Consider the following 21,682-nt stretch of genomic DNA (forward strand, 5'->3'; position numbering starts at 1 on the left):
GATTGTGGGAGGACTTGGGAGTTCAGGTCTAGAGGAAAAAGCCCAGAGAATGCAGAACCAGATCCAGGCAATGAAAGTTATTGAGAGGCCATTGTTGGCTTAATATAAGATGCAGCACTGAACAATCAGAGCTCTTTCAAAAGGGAAAGGGCTCCCACTGGAGGAGGCAAGCTCCGCATCGCTGTCAGTGACAGGCAGAAGGAGGGCACTGCTAGTCAGGGTTGTCACAGATGGAGCCATGCCTGGGCTTTCTGGTAGACGTGCCCTGCCCAGCTCTCTGATATCTCCAGTGCCTGTCCATGGGGTGGACTGAGTTCAGCAGCTTTTTGAGGTCCCAGGGAAAGTCTACTGGACTGAGAGAAACATTTTCGATGTCAGTGAGGAAGAGGCGTATGGCCTTTTCTCACTTCTCTCTCTTGGCTGGAGGCCATTGGGTGTCTGTGGGGATGACCTGAAGTTTTGTCTTTTTTTTTTTTAACTTAAACAAAAATGGGAAGATCCAGGGGATAAGCCTCACCCGGCCACTCATTCTTGCCCTGCCGCCAGCCTGTCCTTCTGTTCTCTTTACGTGTCCCCATCCATCCCTGCTCTCCCCCCTTCCTCCCTGCTCTCTCTCCTCCTCCCCTCCTTTCTCCTGACTCTTTCCTTCTTCCTTTGTTTCTTCTTTCCTTTTTTTATATTATAGAAGTATAGTTCTATACTTTTTTTTTTTTAATTATAGAACTGTAGTTCATGGATATATTCCAATTGTTAAAACAACAAAAGTGATAGATTGAAATTCCTCTTGACTACCCTCCTCCAGTTTCTAGTCTGTTCTCTAGAAGGGATCACTGTTTTTAATTTGGTATCCTTTCACAATCCCTCCCACCCCCCAGATACATACCATGTGTATTATTCTGAAATTTGCTGTTCCTTTAAAAACTTGTCTTTGTGGGGTGTGGTGGCTCACACCTGTAATCCCAGCACTTTGGGAGGCTGAAGTGGGAGGATCACTTGGGCCCAGGAATTTCAGACCAAGCTGGGCAACATAGCGAGACACCTTATCTACAAAAATTAACTTAAAAAATAGCTGGGCACTGTGGTGCATGCCTGGAGTCTCAGCTACTTGGGAGGTTGAGGCAGGAGGATTGCTTGAGCCCAGGAGATCGAAGCTGTAGTGAGCTATGATTGCAGGACTGCACTCCACACTCCAGCCTCGGTGATAGAGCCAGACCCTGTCTCAAAAACACATAATTCCCATGCCAATGCCAGATCATACGGAGCTCCTCCATTTTTTTTTTTTTTTTTTTTTTTTTGAGATGAAGTCTCACTTCGTCACCCAGGCTGGAGTGCAGTGGTGCAATCTCGGCTCACTGCAACCTCCACCTCCTCTGCTCAGGCAATTCTTCTTCTGCCTCAGCCTCGTGAGTAACTGGGACTATAGGCACACACCACCATGCCTGGCTAATTTTTTTGTATTTTTAGTAGAGGCAGGGTTTCACTATTTTGTTCAAGCTGGTCTTGAACTCCTGACCTTGTGATCTGCCTGTCTCGGCCTCCCAAAATGCTGGATTACAGGCATGAGCCACCACACCCGGCCAACTCTCCATTCTTTATAACAGCTTGTACTATTCCACGTATAGCTATAGATGGTTTACTTAACTATTTCTATACTGATGAACATTTCAGGTATTTCCAGTTTTTCTTTAAACAATGCTGTAGTGCCAGCCTTTGTGTGCACCTGTGTGTGTTTATCTACGACAGTGACCTGGAATGAAGATTTTTAGGTGGAAAAATATGCACATTTAAATTACCCTCCATTTACACTCCAGAGAATGAAAGTACTTGTTTTCCTACACCTTCACCAACATTTGACAACGGCCCAGCAGTAAGAGCTCCCAGCATCCACCTGGCTGCCCATACAGTAGTGAGCTCCCCACCAGCGGAGGGGCACAAGCGAGGCTAGATAACCACTGCTGGAGGCATTTGAAAGGGACTCCCAATGTGGTGTTGGGGCTGACCCCCATGGCTTCTGAGGTCCCTTCTAGCCAGAGACTGTGCGGGTCTTTGAATGGCTTCACATGAACAAGACAGCATTCCTGTCACCTTTCCTCCAGTTTTTTCCACCGTACCCACTAGGGAGCTGAGGCCAGATTATTTCTGTTGCTGTTTCCTCAGGTCAGCTGAGGCTGTCCATTGATGCCCATGACCGGGTTCTGCTCCTTCACAGTGAGTATAGCTTTGTGCAGGCTCCCCAAGGAAGGGGGCGGGCTGCATAGCCTCCTACCTGGGGCTGGGGTGGGGGGATGGTGGCACCATGGGCCAAGGCTTCTTTTCTCATCCTTGTAAAGTATCCTGCCATGTGTCCATTGGTAAAAGCCAGTGTTCACCTGGGGCTCTTTCTACAGAGCAGCCCTGGTCCTGCCTCGGATGTGTCTGGATTCCACATGGGGGACCTTTCTCATTGACAGGCTAGAGCTGCCCCTGGGTACCTCAGCTTCCTTCTTGGCCCCAGCAGAGCAGGGCCACAACAGAGTTTTCCTATCTTCCCTCCCTTCTTTCTTCCATCCTTTCTTCTTTTCTTTTTCTGTTTTTCTCATTCATTCATTTATTCATTGGTTGATAGGCAGCATAGCATCATGATCACAGACCACAGTCTTCGGGGCCAGACCACTGTAATTTGAATCCAGGCTCTGACACTTGCGGAGTGACCTTGAACAAGCTGAGTTTTCTCATATGTCGAGTGGTGATGGTCATAGTATGTATCCTACAGGTTGTTACAAAGATTAAATGAGTTAATATTAGTAAAGTGCTTAGAACAGTGCTGAGCTTGTAGTCAATCCTGTATAAATTTTTGTTAGATAAAACAGAATACCATGCATTCCCAGAATAGTGATTGAGGATTGGCTCTGTGCTAGGGGCTGGGAACACCAAGGAGAAGCACCCAACCCTGTCCAAGTGGTGTTGATGGGATGCCAGGGAAGACTTGGCAGAGGGGGTGATGTCCACATGGTATCCTGTAGGAGGAACGGGCCTAAGCCAGGCAGAGAGGAGCTGGGAGTGTGTGGCTAGCACTTCTGCATAGGGCCAGCAAGTGCAAAGGCCTGGGGGTCGGAGGGAGCAGGATGCATTTGAAGAGCTGTCTTGCCTGGCTGGATCACGGCACAGGAAGAGTTCATACTCCACCTGCTTGTCCCTCCATGTGTCCATCTTTTCATCCAGCACATAAATAGTTACTGAGCTGCTGTCATGGCCCCCACTGCCTGGACTCTTCTGTTTAGCCCAGAAGGCCCTGCCTATCTCTCCAGTCTCCCTGGCTTTTGCCGCTGAAGGTACCCTCTACCTCCAGCTCTATCCAGTTACTTGCATGCCTATAAATGCATCTTGCTTGCTCCTGCCTCTGTGCCTTTGCACCCACTGTTCACTGTGCCTGGAATAACTTTTCTTCTTTTGAACTCATTTTGAAAAATAACTCTCCCCCTGCTCTGATTTTGCAAGAAACATGCCTGCCTTCATCATCATTATGACTCAGGAAGGAAGGCTCATTTTGCCTTATTATTTCCCCCTCCAGGAATCATCCCCCCGACCCACCTGCCTGGGCCGGGTTTATTGTTTCCTCCTTCATGTCTTTGTCACAGCCGTGACTACACTGTGCCACCTGTGCCTGGCCTCTCTGCCAGACTGAGAATGCAATGAGGGCAGGGGCTGGGTCCGCCTTGTCATCACTGCTGGCCAGAGAGACCCAGGAGGTCACCAGGCCTGGGTTCTGCCCTCAAGAACCACACCCTCGAGGGAAGGGATACACACAGGAACAGTAACCAGGATACTGGGCAGACTAGACTAGCAGGCGCCTGAGGCCTCTGGTCCTGGCCATTGGGGGGCCCAAGGTGAAGTTCCCAAGGACTAACAGAGGGGTGTTCTCTGCCTGTCAGGGCCGGACTCCAGCTGTGCAAACAGTTTTTGCAGAATGCATCTTGGCCTCCACCACTCCATTTGTCCTGCACAGTTTGCTTTGGCTTCACCCCAGTCTCAGGCCCTTCATCCCTTCCCGCCGGTCCCCACTCCTGCCTTTGGCTTCCCAAGCATTGCACCTCAGACTACTGGGAGCACTGTCGGAGCTGAACCCTAGGGCTCAATGAAAACCAGACGTAAAAGAAAATCGAGCAGAGGCTCAGGCTCTGTTAGGTCTATTGTCTGCTTTCTATTGACCTCAGGCAAATAACATTGCCTACTCTCGTGACCACACCTGCACCCACCCCACACCTCTCCTCTTGGCTTTATTTATTATTATTTTTCTTTAGCAAACACTTGTTGAGCAATTACTTATTTGCCAGGCACTCTTCTGAGCACTTCAGACACATGACCTCATTTAATTGGCACAACGACCATGTGAAGTACATGCTATTGTCATTAACTCATTAAAAATGGCAAATTCTGTCCCAGGCAAAGCAAGTCACTTTAGCTTATATGGTGAGTAGGTGGTGCAGCTGGGATTCATGCCTGGGTCTGTTCACCCCTGGGGCCCGAGCTTGTGAATCCTGTGCTGTGCTGTCTGCCAGCCACAGCACGGCTCACAGCACATGGTGAGTGACCCGTTCTCAAGCTTGGCCCCTTCATTCCCAGAAGGCAGTCTTGTGTGGTCGCAGGAGCACTGGACCGGGAGTCAATAGACATGGGTTCCAAATCCAGCTGTCCTTCCCATTGTTCTGTGATTGTGGGCAAGTTTCTTACCATCTTTGGGCCACCCTTGAAGCCTCATTTCCCCCATTACATGAGCGGTTGGATTCTATAAACTGCAGCTCTCTTCCAGCTGTAAGATTTGGGGAATTGAATGTACTCCATAACACCTTGGTGAGAGTGCTGCCAGGGCGGGGGAGATGGTGGGAATGGCCTAGATCGGAGTGGGTTAATATCCAAAGGTGGTTATGCAGATTAAGGGCCTGGTAGCAGGAGCCACAGCCCTACTGCTCACAGATACGCTTTTCTTTTTAGGTCTTTCTATTCATGTGGGTGTACACATCTATGTGTGTCTCTCTTTCTCCCTGTGTGTGTGTATGTTTCCATTCATCCACCCCAATGGTTGAATTCTCTTTTAGTTATAGAAGGCAAAGGCCTGATGAGCAAGGAGCCTGGGGCCTGTGATCCCTATGTGAAGGTATGTGGTGGGGCCGGAGGTGGGGAGTGGGATATTGAGAGGCCATGTTACTGGGCTCAGTCCCAAGGTCCCAGCAGACCTGTGAGGCTTGTGCCCTTTGAGGAGGTGGTTGTCATCTCACTCATCTGGTCAGTAGGCATTTATTGGGTCCAGTGCTGGGATAGACTCCTTCCCTTAGCTTGGCTGGGTCCCTGGGGCTTCCTGCAACAGCCAGAATTTTAAGGGTGATCTTGGTCATCCACATAGGTGGGCACAGTGAGTATGTGGATGGCTGAAATCCACAGGCAATCCCAAGCCCTTTTGTGAAAAACACCATTTTCACCCATTTTCCCCCCAAACTAGGGGCAGGATGGCCAGATTTGGGCAGCAGAGTGGAGGGAGTATTTCTCACGGCTGGAAGATCCTTCTGGGTTGGGCCTTTGCTGTAAAGACAGGGTCCCTGCAGGAGTGAGGATGTACTTTCAGTGAGAGTCAAAGGCCAGGAGCTTCCTAGAATGTGGCAGCAGGGATGCCAGGTGCTGGTCATCGGCGTTCTTCCTGAAGGCTTTAGGCTGATCAGAGGCCCCTGCTGGCAAGAACTTGATCAGGAGCAGGGCTAGAAAAGCCCTGGGGTGAGAGCATGGATTTGGGGCCTTGGCAGGAGGCTGACCTGGAGCCTTTGTGAAGGGAACACTCAGCAGCTGCAGGGAACTTAGAAGAGAGGAGCCCTTTCACTTCTGGGGAAACCACTCTGCTTGGGGGAAGAGCAAAGATGATGAAGTTGTACCCACCTTGGGCTGCCTTTTTGGTACCACCCACCATGAGGCCTTGTCCTGGCATCTGCTTCCAGTGCCTCTTGCCCTGGGCTCTTTGTTCCCTTCCAGCATCCGACAGGGGACTCTATTCTGTCCTCTGCAGTGGCTGACTTGAAGGACCCTGGGAAGCCTTTAACTTGAAGATGTGCAGAGCCAGCTGCTGGGCTTAGGTGGGCCATGAGATCCGCTAACCATGCTTCCTTTTTTCCAATTCAAGATTTCTTTGATCCCTGAAGATAATAGACTACGCCACCAGAAGACGCAGACCATTCCAGACTGCAGAGACCCGGCTTTCCACGAGCACTTCTTCTTGTAAGAGTCTGGTGCAGCTGGGCCCTAGAAAGGAGAGGGCAGGAGTGTTTATCTGGAAACAGCTCTGTTTGCCAAATCTAGAACTAGATCTATGCAAAAAAAAACAAAAAACCCAGTGACTTCTAAAGGATGTCTTTGTTTTCTCACTCACTTGTGTCCTTGCATCCCTGGCACTGGGCCCAGCAGGGAGGTCCACTGTGATAAGGTATCACTTAGCTAGCTCTCATAGTCAAAATGCCCAGCCTGGGGCTGGCAGCCCCTGAAAAGTGTAGGCAATTTCCCACTGTGCCTCGGGCCAAGCTTTCTGCTTTAGCAGAAGGAATTTTCCAAGCTGAAGGATGTTTTGCCTCCCTGCCCCCCTTTTTACTTAAACTTTCTAACCTCTCTGAGCCTTGGCTTCCTTATTTGTAAAATGGGGCTAATAATAGTAGCAACCTCAGAGAGCTGTAGGGTGTAAATGGGACAGTGCAACACAACGCAGAGTGGCAGCTATTGCTATTCTTCCTTTCCCCAGTCTCTGAACTCTGGGGCCGATGGGAAGGTAATGACATTTTGTATTTTCCTATTAGTAAAAATTAATAATAATATCTTGTTTTTTTTCTCACCACATAAAGTAATTTTGCTTATGATAGGAAAATAGAAAATATAGATGAGTAAAAGGAAGAAAATAGAAAACACCTATAACACTCCTACTCACGGATGTGCCTTACTGTATTTCTTTTCAGACCTTTTAATTTGTGTGGGTGTGTATGTTTGTGTGTGTGTGTGTATGTCTGTATGTGTATGTTTACAAAAATGGAATTATTTTATAATAGTGTGTTGTACCCTCCTTTTTGTCCTTAACAACATAATATAAACTCTTTTATGCATGGAGGTACTCATCTCTTACTTTATTTGTAATATAGTTTATTTAACCAGCTGTTGAGGTTACTGACTCTGAGTCAGTCATGGCCTGGAGCTTGGCCCTTACTAACACTCCGATGGTCTGATTGGCTTCACAGTCCTGTCCAAGAGGAGGATGATCAGAAGCGTCTCTTGGTTACTGTGTGGAACAGGGCCAGCCAGTCCAGGTGAGGAGAGCTGCTGAGCTGGAGGGGGATTCTGCTCTGGGCTAGTGGGTGACAGCCAGGCGGCCAGCATGCAGGATGCATTTGTTTAGTGTCTGCTAGAGGAATGAGTGGTAGTGGCAATACTACATTGCAGAGGCTGCCCCTCCCTGAGTCCCCATCACTCCAGGTGTTACCAAGGACTGTGTTATCAATCAGCATTTGCTGAGCACTCGGTATCAAACAAGGCACTGTGCTGGCCATTGGGAATGCCGGCCAGCCTACACGCGGATTGTGTTCTCAAGCGGTCCACCCACTGTTCAGGTGGGGATACCAGGCACTGCATGGAAAGAAATTACACTAACAACATGTACATGCTCAGTTCTACAGGACTCTAAGCACCTTGAAAAGCAGGCCTATTTCTTTTTTAGTCGTCATGGCACCTAGTGCCTAGCACATAGATGTTTATTAGATATTGGCTGCAAAGTAATGCAAAGGAATAACATGAACAATAAAGACCATCAATATGAGAAGAAGGAGAGTTCACTGTGGTCTGAGATGATCAAGGAAGGCTTCACGGAAAAAGTGGAATTTTGAACCTGGGCACAGATGAAGAATAAGACAACTAAAGAAGGAGGTTGGAAATGGCGTTCCAGGCAGGGCACAGCATGGGCGAAGGCAAAGAGGCAGAAATAGTCGCTATGAGCTCAGGCTGCTTTGAGGAGGCCAGGTGAGGGAGTGTAGAAGTTTTGTGGAGGAGAATCCAAACAGGCTGATCTTGCAGGCAGTGCAGGACACAGGAGGGCAGCTCTGGCTATGAGTGACAGCGGTTGGAGCAGAGCAGAGGAGGAGCGCTGGGCGGGTGAGCATGAGAATTAGCTGCTAAGTGACAGCAATGGACTTCCATGGCTCACTGTCAGTGGCAGCAGCTCATTTGGCTGGTGTAGCCTAAGGAATCTGGGATACCCCATGGTCAGGATAATTTGTGGAGCAATCACATCACTGAATGGTGACTGAAAAGGGGCTTTCATGAACAAAAATCAGCTCAATGCACCAGCTGAGACCTGGAAAACATTTTTGGGTTAAATACTGTTTAGCACCCTAAATTTTATTAGCTAATATGTTTTTTGAAGTCGGGCTGTATTTAACCTACAAAACTAAGGATTTCCCCTTTAATAGAGTAGCTACTTTTCATCATAGGGTAGTATAATACAGTAAACCTCATTCATTCATGCATTCAGCTGCCATTTCCTGGGCATCAATGTGGCAACAACATGCTGGGGATGCATAGGGCCAAAGACTTTCCTGTTCTCTAGAGGGGCTGAGAGTAAGGAGGGGACATCTTGTTAATAACAAGAGCAATCGCTGAGTGGGTGCTGACCTGGGGCTAGGGGTTAACAGTGCATTATCTCATTTAATTCTTACAACAACTCTAAGAAGACTGTGGTTTTGTCCTAAGTTTTCAGAAGAGGAAACTGAAGTTTGGAGAGGTTAGGAATTTGCCTAAGGCCATACGGCCAGTTAACAATAGAGCCAGGATGGAATCCAGGCAGATGGACGCCAGGGTCCTTCCTCTCAACACTGTACTGCCTCATGGGTGCACAGGTGAAAGGACAGAAGAAAGGGCAGTGAAGTAGAGAGGGCAGGGCAGAGCATGTGTAGAGTGAGGAGGGATCTGCAAACTCATCGATGTTGCTGGAAGGTACAAAGTAGGACTGGCTAAAGAGGTTGGTATAAGCCAGGTCAGATGATTCTGTAGATTGTCTTTGGAGTGTGGGCTAAGGGCCAGTGGTTCTTGATCCTGGATGTGTGTCAGAATCCCTTAGGGTGCTTGTGAGGAACAGATTCTCAGGTGCCACATCAGATTAATTACATCCAACTCTTCATGGGCAGGGATGAGAAATCGACATTTAAACATGTCTGCAGAGTGAACCTCTTGCAGCCACGTTGGTGTTTGAGAATGTCTGGCCATTGGGAGATACTGAACTGTGTCAAGCCAGGGAATGACATGCACATTCTAGGTCTATTGCTTTGGTAGGTCTTTGGAAGGTTGGGGTGAGAGAGGCTTTGGGGCTAGGGAGGGGAAAAGAGACTCAGGCCATATTTAGGAGATTAAATCAATAGTGCTCAGTGGTGATTTGGCTGTGAGAGCAGTGTGAGAAGTCAAGGGTAACTTCTGGGTGGCTGACGGTGTCTTCACCTAGGACAGAGTTACTGGAGGGGCAGGTGAGTCCGCTTGGGAAACAGTGAGATGTAGGTGCTCGGAGGGGAGCCAAGTCAGAGCTGTGAGGGAGGGCTAGCCTTTACTTACCTGGAACTTGGAAGACAGAGATGGGAGCCATCAGCATGAAGGCAGTGAGTGAAATTCTGAGCAAGTGAGACTGTAAAGGAAGAGCATTGAATGCTAAGGACCAAAAGTCAGATCCCCATCTTTGAAGGGACAGGAAAATGAAGGGAAAGTCCCGAAGAAGACAGCAGAATGTCAGAGAGGCATATGGACACCCAGCAAGCCCATTGGGTGGAGGCAGACATCAAACTGCTGGAGAAGGAGCCGGTCATGCCATTCATGGTTTTTGGAAAGAAAATGAGGCCAGGGAAAGTGAGTCAGCGTCATGGGGCAGTGTCTCCAGTTGTTGCCTATTTTGGGAAAGTGAGATGCCTTATTAAACAAAATACAGCCAAACTCATGGTCACAGTCCCAGCCTGAAGCTCAAGAGGATCAGAGCCTTCGGAGCAGAGGGCCCTGTGAAGCTGTGAGCCGCACACAGGCAGGCCGGCCTCCTTGTGCTCTCCTTGTCCTCTCTCCTTTATCGATCCATTTTGGAATGAGGCGGCCTCTGAGCTGGAGGAGGCAGACAGAGCGATTGCAGGAACTTCGGCTCTGCTGAATGCTCTCAAATCAAATTGTGCCTCTCTGAAGGACGGACATTCAACTTATCAACATGAAAGACAATTGTGGAAGGAAGGAAACATTTACGGAATTATTCTCTGTGCCAAGCACTTTACATACATTATCTCATTTTATCCTCATCATGATCCTGAGAGGTAGGAATTATTATTGCCCCCTCTCTTCAGAGAAGAGGAAACTGAGGCTTATGAAAGCTGTGGCACTTGCTTGAGATTATGTAACAGCTCATATTTATCAAGCACTTACTGTATGTGGACATTAATCTAAGCACATGCCATGCGTTTTCCAATTTAACCCTCACAACACCGTACGAGTTAGGTATTATTATTATTATTATTATTGCTCTTTTACAGGTGAGGAAACAGGCACAGAGGCATTACATAACTTGCCTAAGGTAACACAGATAGGGTGCCGTGAAGCAAGATGTAAATGCAGGCAGGCTGGCGCCAAGCCCGTGTTCTTATAGCCACTTTACAGTACACTTGACCATCTCACATGGATGATAAATGACTTCAAAGCATACTCTTTCTGTGTCAGCATGCTTGCTCCTCAGGACTCAGGCTGCTTCTCATTGCATTTATAGTGTAGTTTCATTGATTGATTGAGACAGGATCTCACTCTGTCACCCAGGCTAGAGTGCAGTGGTGTGATTAGAGCTTACTGCAGCCTGGGCTCAATTGATCCTCTAGCCTCAGCCACCTGAGTAGCTGAGACTACAGGTGCACGCCACCACACCCAGCTAATTAAGAAAAAAAATTTTTTTTGTAGAGACGGTGCCTTGCTATGTTACCCAGGCTAGTCTCCAACTCCTGGCTGCAAGTGCTCTTCCTGCCTCAGCCTCCCAAAGTGCTGGGATTACAGACATGAGCTGTTGCTGAATTGACAGTGGAGTTTTATAAAATCATTCAGCCAGATGTGTGGAGGTCATGATTTGAAACTGATAGGAGATAACAGGAAAGCACCTGTTTCACTAATTCTCACAATCCTCCCAGGGATGGCTGTGAACTTGGATTAGAGAAACAAGATGATCTACAAAGAAGCTCTGGGGAAGGGCTGGATGATTGCAGTTCACCATGGTGATCATGGTGGGAACTGAGGAGAACCAGGCCTCAGCACCGTAGATTTTGGCTTAGCTGTGACTAGCTGTATGACCATGGGTCAGTCCCTTCCCCATGCTGAGCCTCAGTTTTCTTGTCTGTAAAATGCAGTGATCGCTAATGTTTCTTTCAGCTTCAAGGTCCTGTGAGTTTTAAAAAATTATAGGCATTTTCAAATGCATGCAGAGGTAGAAAGTATCACATAATAAACCCTCATATACTCATAGGGCACTTTCATCAATTATCAGTATATGGCCAATCTTATTTCATTTACACCCATCCACTCTCCCCTTCTCCAGTGAATTATTTTAAAGCAAATCCCAGACATCTCGTCTCATCAGTATATATTTCTAAAAGATGGCTTTAAAAATTAATCATAATGACATTATCACACTAAAAATTAATAGCAATTTCTCAGTATGTCAGTGAATATGGGACTCAGCTATTTTAAAATTCTGTTTGATAATATGGCAAAAGCCAAATTGAGGCTTCTAGTATTAATCGTAGCATTTTCAAAACTTGTGGCCAGGGAACAGACTTGGAGAGAATTATAATGTTGGGTACCAAGGTAAAAAATGTATATATGTATTATATTTATATCTCCAAAGATTATGTTCAATATATTATATACATTATTTGTAAATTATATATAATGTATATTATATGTAATATATAATAAATAATTATATTATAAATTATATATTACATAATATATAATAATACATATAATAATTACATATTATATAATATATAATATATATTTTATATTATTGGTATATACAAATTATATATAATATATAATTATATGTTATATATGTTCTTTATATATATTTATATATGTAACTAAAGAACATTATATATACATGTAATTAAAGGACATAGTCTTTTTTTTGGTAATTTTTTTTTTTTTTGAGACAGAGTTTTGCTCTGGTGTGTGATCTCATCTCACTGCAACCTACCCCTCCCGGGTTCTAGTGATTCTCCTGCCTCAGCCTCCTGAGTAAGCTGGGACTGCAGGCGTGGGCTACCACGCCTGGCTAAGTTTGCTATTTTTAGTAGAGATGGGGTTTCACCATGTTGGCCAGGCTGGTCATGAACTCCTGACCTCAGGTGATCCTCCCGTCTTGGCCTCCCAAAGTGCTGTGATTACAGGCATAAGCCACCACGCCCAGCCAAGGACATAATCTTTTATGCTAATAGTAGCTACATTTAGGGAGATTCTGCTTGTGATTTGCTCTGCACTGTCCCGGGTGTTGTAAGTGTATGCAGTCTTTTAATCTGTTTTATAAACGAGATCTCAGTGCCAAGTACGTGGCCTAATGTCAGAAAGCTTGTGACCAGTGATGGGTACTGGGCTTAAAGAAAAAGTGAATGGAAAAATCTATGTTTGAGTCATCAAGTTAAAAATAAATTAGGATTAAATGGTGTAACCGTGTAACAGAAATAGTTTAAGACTCCTGAGATGGAGAACTAAAGTGCATTTCCTCAAAAATAATATAATTTTTCATCTTGTAAAGAGTCTGCAACCCTATCCTCAAAAGTAAACCAAATACTATTCCCCACATGCGCTGCATGAAGCCTTTATACTGGCTGTTCCGTCTGCCCAAATGCTCTTCATTCTGTCTCGCTCAATTCACAGGTCTTCTCCCAGCCTCTCAGCCCGAAACTACCTCTTGTGCCCCGAGCCTTCAGAATTTGTTGCCTGCACTGTTCATCTGTCAATCTCACCCTGTCTTGTGGCATCCCCTGTATTGCTGTCTTGAACTGCTATTTAAATTCCTGGATGTTTGTCTTGTTTCCTTAATGCTGTGGCTCCTTGCCCAGTGCCTGCCAATCATGGTCGTGATGGATTCATCCATTTGTCAAGCCTTCATTAAGTGCACCAAGCTCAGAGCTCAGGGATTGGCAGTCAGAATTAACCAAGGCTTGGTGCCAGAGGCATTGCAGCTAGTGAGATTTCAGGCACTCCCCAGGACGAGAGGTAGTTTCCAAGTTTATAAACTGACTGCTGTATTGTCATGTACTCAGGTTGCTTTAAAATAAGTCTTTCTTCCTCCAAAGATTTTTTAAAAGCAGGCATAAGGAATAGCTAATTGAAGAACACTTAGGGGTTCCTGCTTATGGACCTTAATTGTGGCAATTTACTCTGCCTGAGTTATCGTGAAATCACTGGAGGCCCCTTAGCAGGAAGTAAAACTCAAGGGAGGCTATTAACAATTTAACATTCTCTAAGCACCAAGGAATGAAAATTTCACTTATTGAAGAGCAGAGAGAGGCTGCCCAGCTAATGCATTGGCCTGGAAATTTAGAAAGTTTCAGCCTTACCCAGTATGAAAGGAAAGTGTACAGCAGAGTAGTGTAGGCACCTGAATAGCAGCTGGATTTCTCTCAAATGTGTGACAAATAAAATGAAATTGGTATAAGGACTTTGGCGGAGTCTTGCCAAGTCTTTTCTGGAATGGCAGCTCAGATTAGTGCCGGCTGTTTCTGATGGTCACTGCAACTGTCTCCTGTTAGTGCTGACTTGGCTACATCCCAAGGGGGAGGAGTATTTGTTTTTGGTGCTGGGCTGGGGAGGTGGATGTGGAAGGGTCGCTTTAATGGGGTGAGTGCATTGTCCTTTTTGAATAGATTATTAATAGAGCCTTAGATGATGAGAGAGGCAAGGGAGAAGGGAGCAGATGGAGCCAAGGCTGGAGAAACTGGGAGCTGGAGGAGTGGTGGATGGGCTGAGAGCAGCTGTCGGGAGACAGCCAGAAGCAGGGGCTTCAGCCCTGTGCCACGGGACAGAGCATGGGTTTGCAGGCAGATGGACCAGATTTGTGGAGCAATCCCCCAGCGTCCTGCCTCCTGACTCCTCGCCTGACTTGGCTGCCTGTGAGAAGCTAGTTTTGTTTTGCTTAGGACTGTCAGGTGGTAAGCTGCCACCCTTTTCAGAGAATCTGAACAATATGTCTTTATAGAGACCTTCTAGATCACTGATGGGGGCAGGCATAAGTGGGTGCTTGGCAGGATCCCCTGGAGAGCTTTCTCTAGGCTGCCATGTCCAAGCCCTTCCTTGGACCAACTAGTTTTGGGTCCTCAGGAAGAAGTCCTGGAGCACAGACCTCAGACAGGCTTTTCAGGCGGTTTTGTGGCACACTTCTGGTTAGAACCACTGCCCTAGCTCAGGACTCCTTAGACCAGGTTCTGGAAAGTAAACTCCCTTAGAACAGGGAGTTTACTGCCTATCCAGCAGCCTGTTCCATCCTTGGCTTTGATACTGTGCCTTCCACAGGACACGCCAAATCTCTCATTTTTGTGGGTCCTTCAGATATTGAAGGCAGCCTCCAGGGTTATGCTCCAGCCTAAATATCCATGATGTTTCTTGATTAATAGTTATTAAACCAACCTATGAAGGAGTCCAAGTTGAGGATGAGGTAAAAGAGAGGAGAACAGAAAGATAAACATTAAAAAAACCCTTCGTGTCAGGATAGAGCAGGATGTGGCACAATAAAAGTACTTAAAAGTAGATTGATACTATCTTATTTTTTCCTGATTACAAAAAGGGTACTTGTTCCCTATGAAAACAGTGAAAACCCATAAAAGAAAATTAAACCCTTAGTAATCTCACCTACCAGATATAACCGCTGTTAGTATTTTTGTGGGTGTCTTTCTCATTAAACTCATATTACTCATTAAATTTATAGCTTTGTAAACTTCCTTTTCTCTAACAATAGCAAGATATTTTTGGACTTTATTAATATTAATCGATGTTACCATTATTATTTTTTTTTTGAGACAAGGTCTTGCTTTGTCACTGCAACTGCCTCCTGTTAGTGCTGACTTGGCCACTTCCCAGGAGGGAGGAACAGTTACACACAATCATAGCTCACTGCAGCCTTGACCTCCTAGGCTCAAGTGATCCTCCTGCCTCAGCCTCCTCAGTCGATGGGGCTATAGGCTCATGCCACCATGCCCTGCTAGTTTAAATTTTTTTTGCAGAGATGATGTCTCCCTATGTTGTCCAGGCTGGTCTCAAACTTCCGGGCTCAAGTGATGCCTCCCAAAGTGCTGGATTACAGGTATGCCGGTGTCAGCCACTGCACCCGGCCCATGACGTCATTATTAAAAGCTGCCAACTCTTAGTCCCTGATTGTTGGACATTGAGGCTCAATGGTGGACATTCTTCAGGAACTCTGAATTCTTCTTCTTCTTCTTCTTTTTTTTTTGAGGTGGAGTCTGACTCTGTCGCCCAGGTTGGAGTGCAGAGGTGCAATCTCGGCTCACTGCAACCTCCACCTCCCAGTTTCAAGTGATTCTCCTGCCTCAGCTTGACTAGCTAGGATTACAGGCATGCACCACCATGTTTGGCTAATTTTTGTATTTTTAATAGAGACAAGGTTTCGCCATGTTGGCCAGGCTGGTCTTGACTCCTGACCTCAAGTGATCCACCTGCCTAGGCCTCCCAAAGTGCTGGCATTACAGGCGTGAGCCACCGTGCCCAGCTGTGAATTCTTTTTAAACCAAGAAGGACCAGATTAAACTTAGTCGCTTGCCATAGTCTGACATCCCTATGGGGCCTGACCCTGGCCCAGGCCTGCCTGCCCTGCTGGCGGCCAGGTCAGATGGGTCTCAGCAACTTTTGTGTATGTTGGTTTGGACCTTGATCTGTAGCCATCTAAGAACTGCTCAGCTCCTTCCTGGACCTGAGACAAAACTTCTTCAGCTTGAAGTCCCATAACTATTCTTCTCCACTGAGCATCACCAGCTGATGTGGGCAAGGAGGTTCCCTGTGGGGACCAGCTCTTCAGATCTACCCAGCACTGGAGCAGTTAAAACTCATGAAGTACTTCTGAGCTTTTGTGTTTGGTGGAGGGAGTGCTGAACTTGTCCTATGATCTTGGGAAAGGGACCAACTCTGAGTCTCCATTTTTCCCTCTGTAAAATGGAGATCATAGCTCCTCTCTAGCCTGCCTCACACAGTCAGAAAGATCAAACGAGATGATGTGGGTAAAGTGCTTTGTAAACTACAGTGCAACAGGCAAACCCATGCTATACTTGATAATGGACCTCCTGATAGAGCCCAACAGAAAGCGTTGACTCCAGCCTCAATTGTTCTCCCAGACAGAGTGGACTCATTGGCTGCATGAGCTTTGGGGTGAAGTCTCTCCTGACTCCGGACAAGGTGGGTCCTAGGGCTGCTCTGTCAGGATCATCCCACCTGGGCCAGGGCTGGTACAGGCAGGGTTTCTCTCTGTGACATGGTACCCCACTGAGACAGGGGCCTGCTGGGGTTGTCTGCATAGAAGTACTATGTTTGTTACCTGCCTAGCTGAGGGTTTTGGTCCCCTTCTTGGTTTGTCTTGCCAGAGAGCCATTGTTAGACAGCCCAAGTCTTCCCAGGAGGCGCTGAGTCTGGCATCTGCTGTTGAAGACACTGGCAGATCCCTTGGGGCCCAGAGCACTCCTGGACCAGCCCCAGAAGAGGAGGGCCAGGTGCTCCCATGGTCTGTTCCAGGGGTCCTCTTCTTATGTCTACCAGGCCTGATATTTCTGGGCCTGACAGGTGCTGAGGGATGGGGTGAGCAGCACCATCCTCTGTGGAGCTTTCCTTCAGGCTGCAGGAGGACTCTGGGACCTGAGAATCCTCCCTCCGGGTCACTTGTCCCTTATCAATTTTTACTCTGTACTGCACCCCCCCAAACTGGAAGGTGGAGGGACTTCCTTTTGTACATCCCTGGAAATGTCCTGGTGGCCTGTGGTATGGCCTGCCACGTAGCTCTGTGTCCTGGGGTAGATGGCTGAAGACCCTTTTGTCCTGCACGTGGGTCCTAAAGAGCTTCTCTTGACTGCAGCCTTGGCTTCGTTCTCCTGGGAAGAGATGTTCCCCGTGGAGACTGCTCAGGAGCCACAGGATGCAGACGTTTTGGCCTCTCCATCCCTCTTTCACTCCCTCACTTCTGTCAACAAATATGGCTCCTACTGTATACCAGGCATAGTGTGGGGCACATCAGAGAGCCTATGCACAACTTAGTGGGGGAGACAGGCAAGAAGATGGTTGTCCTCTAGGGATAAGAGGCTATGGGAATGCAGCAGAGGGGAGAGCCAGTTCTGCCCCGAACATCACAGAAGGCTTCCTGGAGGTGCAGGCATGGCAGCTCAGGGGCAGGAAGCCTGGAGAGTCTATCTCTCCTGTGGGAGGGTGTCCAGTGGAGGGGGATCGGTGGCTGCCTGACCTGTGTCTCTGCCTCCTGTGTCTGAGCATGCCATTCCTTTTCTTGTGACAGGAGATCAGTGGTTGGTACTACCTCCTAGGGGAGCACCTGGGCCGGACCAAGCACCTGAAGGTGGCCACACGGCGACTGCAGCTGCTGAGAGGTGCCTGCACACCCACCTCAGCCTCCCTTCCCAGGACCTGCCCCTCCCTCCCTTCTTGCACAGTGGCATCAGTCCTGGTATTTGGTGACCCCTGCCACCCAGGCTGCTAGGTGCAGGGACTTCTCAGGAGCACCCACTAGAGTGCAGGCTGCAGGCAGCCTCTTGCCCATGCCTCCTCTGTTTCCTTGGAGAGTCTACGGCCTGACCCCACGTGGTTTAGCTCCCTCGCTTATGGGGTACTTTATGCTTCCCCAATGGCTCCTTCCCAGCATCGTGTCTCAGGGATCCCCCAGGCTGCCTTGCTCACCTTGGGGTACCCACCTCTACAGACAGGGCGTTTAGGCCCTGCTATGGTCTCCAAGGCTCAGAACATGGATTTCATGGCCCTTTTCATGTTCTGCCTGTCTCACATGCAGCCCTGGCCCCTGAGTTCCTGTCTGGATTGAGCCTCAGGTGTCCTCATATCCTGAGGCCAGGAGTGGCCCTGGGCAGCCCCATGAGCCTGTTGCCCAGCACTGTCCTCTGGGTGGTCCAAGGAGGGGAGCCTTCCTGTGCCACCAGTAGCTTTCTGATTCTGCTCTGTTGCCTTCCAGACCCACTGCTGAGAATGCCAGGAGCTGGGGACACTGAGAATGGGGAGAAACTAAAGGTAGGTGGGGACAAGCTAGGGCATTGCTCCAGGAGCGGCATCTGCTCCTTGTCAGCCCCTGGGCCCAGGAAACTCCTAAAGGGACAGCATTTGGTGCTTGAAACTCAGCCAGTCATGCACTCAGCAGGAATGATTTCTTGACTTTCCTGAGGTGTATTATAGGAAATAAATGCTCTTCTCAGGGTGTCCATGATCATGGCAGGGGTGGGGAAAGAGCCAGGCCCCCACCTCTGAAAATGCGAACATCTGGATCTTACTAACTTTTGGCCTCTGCAAACTCAGTCCTCCCCTTCCTACAGGCCGTCTCAGCCTCCTGCTTCCCCTGCGACTGAGGCCGAATCACCCTCTCAGGTTAGGTCTGCTTGATGTCAGGGGGCAGCTGTGATTTTGAGCCTGAGACCAATGGGTTCTCCACTGGGGCTTCAAGTCTGGAAAGGAGCCTTTTTCACATAGGGGAGTGGGGAGAATTCTCCAAAATTCATTCCATCTCTGCAGGGTATGGCAGGGGATCTATGGTTTTCTTTAACAATTAAGAGAGGGAATTACTTGGCTGGGCACGGTGGCTCACGCCTGTGATGCCAGCACTTTGGGAGGCCGAGGCGGGTGGATCACCTGAGGTCAGGAGTTCAAGACCAGCCTGGGCAACATGGTGAAACCCCGTCTGTACTAAAAATACAAAAAAATTAGCCAGGCGTGGTGGTGGATGCCTGTAGTCCCAGCTGCTCAGGAGGCTGAGGCAGGAGAATCACTTGAACCTGGGCGGCGGAGGTTGCAGTGAGCCAAGATCATGCCACTGCACTCCAGCCTGGGCAACAGAGCTAAACTCTGTGTCAATTAAAAAAAAAAGAGAGAGAGAGAGAGGGAAAAACAAACTCCCAGCAATTCATTAGCCCCTGTGTACCAGGTACTGATACCTAATCTTTACTGCCCCTTCTGAGGCAGCTGTCACTTCTGAATCTCACAGATGAGAGAGACACATGCGGTTCAGAGTGTTAGGGCTTCTCCACAGCCACATAGCTGGCAGGTGGTGAAGGCAGGTTCTGAGTGAGGGCCAGCCGCCTTTTTTAGGGTGCTGTGGTACACTGCCTCCTGTGCGTGGCCTAGCTGGGAATATACGACTGTTGCTGTAGTTCCTAACAGTATGTTACATATTATACAATATCGGTGTATTACAGTCTACCAAACATTTTCACTTTCACTGATTCAAGTCATTCACTCATTCATCATTCATTAAATATTTCCACCTACGTGGGCTGGGCCATGTGCTGGGTGCTGTGATACAGCCGTGGACCTGTCCAAGGCCTGGCCCATTGAGCAGTCTAGAGCTGTGCTGGCCAGTGTGGTGACCACCTGCCACCTGTGCCTGTTGGACACTTGTAATGTGGCTAGTGTGACTGGGGAACTGAGTGTCAACTTCAGTTTTAAGTAATTTCAGTTTATCTGGCACATGTGTCTAGTTGCGACTGAGTTAGTCAGAGAAACTTGCCAGGAATAACTTGTCAGGTTTGTTTTCTGTGGATTCATTAGGAGTTGAAAAGCTTTCCTCTGGCTTCTGTGGGGAACTGCAAAGATCTTTTCCCCTCTCTCTGTACTTGCCAAGCCCAGAGAGGGTGGTGACCAGGGGGCCTCCCCAGGGATTCGTGGAAATTACATGGGCATCCACACCATAGGTTTGCTTCCTCCAACACTGTAGGTTTCTTGGTGGCGTGGAAAGTCCTGCTGCATGCTGGATTCTGCACATAGGCCTCAAGCCCCTGGGGGCCTTGTTCTGTGGTACACTGGATTTTCCTGAGCTTGCATACTCAGAGATGTCTGTGGGACTCACCAAAGAGGGTGTGCTTTTCAGAGGCTTGGTTGGGGCTGGGGGAAAGCCCCTGGAGGCCATCTCTTCAGCTCCTGCACTGTGCAGTTGGGGAGATGAAGACCCAGAAACCGAGGTGACCTGCCCACAGTCACACAGCAACCAAAGCTGGGCTGGACCAAGGAGGCCTCTGTCATCAAGGGCTTGAGTGGGTGGCTGGGCTTCCCCAGGCCCTCTGAGATGGGCAAAAGCGGCTGGGCTCACCATGTGCCGCTCTGCAGGATGCTATCCTGGGACTGCCAGACAGGAAATAGGACCTGGGTTTTGGTCCTAGCCCCACACTGCACTGCTGTTTGACCATAACCTCTCCAGGCCTATTTCTTCGTCAGTAAGATGAGGAGGCTGGATTGTCCGTTGACCTGGAAATTTTTTCCACATTTGACTTTATGGTCCGTGTATCACCAGATCCTGACAACAACCCACTTCCATGTACAAATGACAAATACATTTTTTTTTTTTTTTTTTCTGAGACAGAGTCTTGCTCTGCTGCTCAGGCTGGAGTGCAGGGGTGTGATCGTGGTTCACTGCAACCTCTGCCTCCTGGGTTCAAGTGATTCTCCTGCCTTAGCCTCCCGAGTAGCTGGGACTACAGGCACCCGCCACCATGCCCAGCTAATTTTTGTATTTTTTTCAGTAGAGACAGGGCTTTACCATATTGACCAGGCTGGTCTCGAACCTCTGACTCTAAGTGATCCACCTGCCTCGGCCTCCCAAAGTGTTGGGATTACAGGCGTGAGCCTCTGTGCCTGGCCGAAACTGACTTTTAAGTAGTTTCCAAGTGGCAGGCAGGTCTTCAGACTCCAAATGTTTTATGTCCCCTGTCTTGAGATGGATGTCTGTGAGTGCAACCCCTCACAAGGTGTCCTCGGATTCTTTAGGCTGGGGTAGTCTCCTGGATTTCTAGTGGGGACCCTGGACTCGCAGGGAGAGGAGGCGTTGTTATAGAGCAGCTGTGTTTTCTGCCTGGGTTCTCCTCTAGTGAGGGGTGTTTGTAAGAACATTGGAATCACAAAGTGGCCCATGGCGGAGAATGCAGCCAGAACAAAGGCGCCCTCTCCCCGCCGGGCCCGGGGAATACTAACTAGTTGACAGGAATTTTAATATAAAACTCTCCCTCTTCCTTGTCATTCTGAGGTTTCAGGAAGCCTTCGGGCTTATCGTGCAGAGGCACACAGTACAGACAGGGCTTGGGGAGGTGAGAGGTGATTTCCTGCCATTCTTCTGTGGGGCGGGCTTCCCAGGGTGCTCATGCCAGGCTGACGGGTGCAGTGCGGGCTCCCGCTGCTGGGGGAGAGTTGGGTTTTCATGGGGCAGCAGCTGAGGCAGGACCCGCAGCCATGAACCGCTTCAATGGGCTCTGCAAGGTGTGCTCGGAGCGCCGCTACCGCCAGGTGGGTGCTTGGCCCCTTGTAGGGAGGCTGTGGGGTGTTTGGGATGGGGGTGGAGGGACCACCTGAGCAGGACCTTGCTCCCGACAAGGTCACCTGTGCCCCCTCCTGCTCCCTGCAGGCTCACTTTGAT

The 21,682-nt window shown here is 48.5% G+C and overlaps 1 protein-coding gene across 8 annotated transcripts in view; it reads left to right on the top strand.

The window, feature by feature from the left end:
* The window catches only part of RGS3 (regulator of G protein signaling 3), a 131,666-nt gene that overhangs the window by 14,052 nt on the left and 95,932 nt on the right, over positions 1-21,682 (top strand). For 5 of the 8 annotated variants that reach the window (XM_032240433.1, XM_032240430.1, XM_032240432.1 and 2 more), the window contains 7 exons: positions 2,158-2,208; positions 5,076-5,134; positions 6,146-6,240; positions 7,242-7,310; positions 16,398-16,458; positions 17,561-17,651; positions 18,245-18,300. In XM_032240433.1, the coding sequence (XP_032096324.1) occupies positions 2,158-2,208; positions 5,076-5,134; positions 6,146-6,240; positions 7,242-7,310; positions 16,398-16,458; positions 17,561-17,651; positions 18,245-18,300 (482 nt within the window). Of the gene's footprint in view, positions 1-2,157; positions 2,209-5,075; positions 5,135-6,145; positions 6,241-7,241; positions 7,311-16,397; positions 16,459-17,560; positions 17,652-18,244; positions 18,301-20,836; positions 21,553-21,682 lie in introns of those variants that run through there. The other 3 variants (XM_032240435.1, XM_032240444.1, XM_032240436.1) reach the window with 3 other exon arrangements.

This window comes from Sapajus apella, unplaced genomic scaffold, assembly GCF_009761245.1.
Source record: "Sapajus apella isolate SASKATOON/1434 unplaced genomic scaffold, GSC_monkey_1.0 scaffold46, whole genome shotgun sequence".
Lineage (NCBI taxonomy): Eukaryota > Metazoa > Chordata > Mammalia > Primates > Cebidae > Sapajus > Sapajus apella.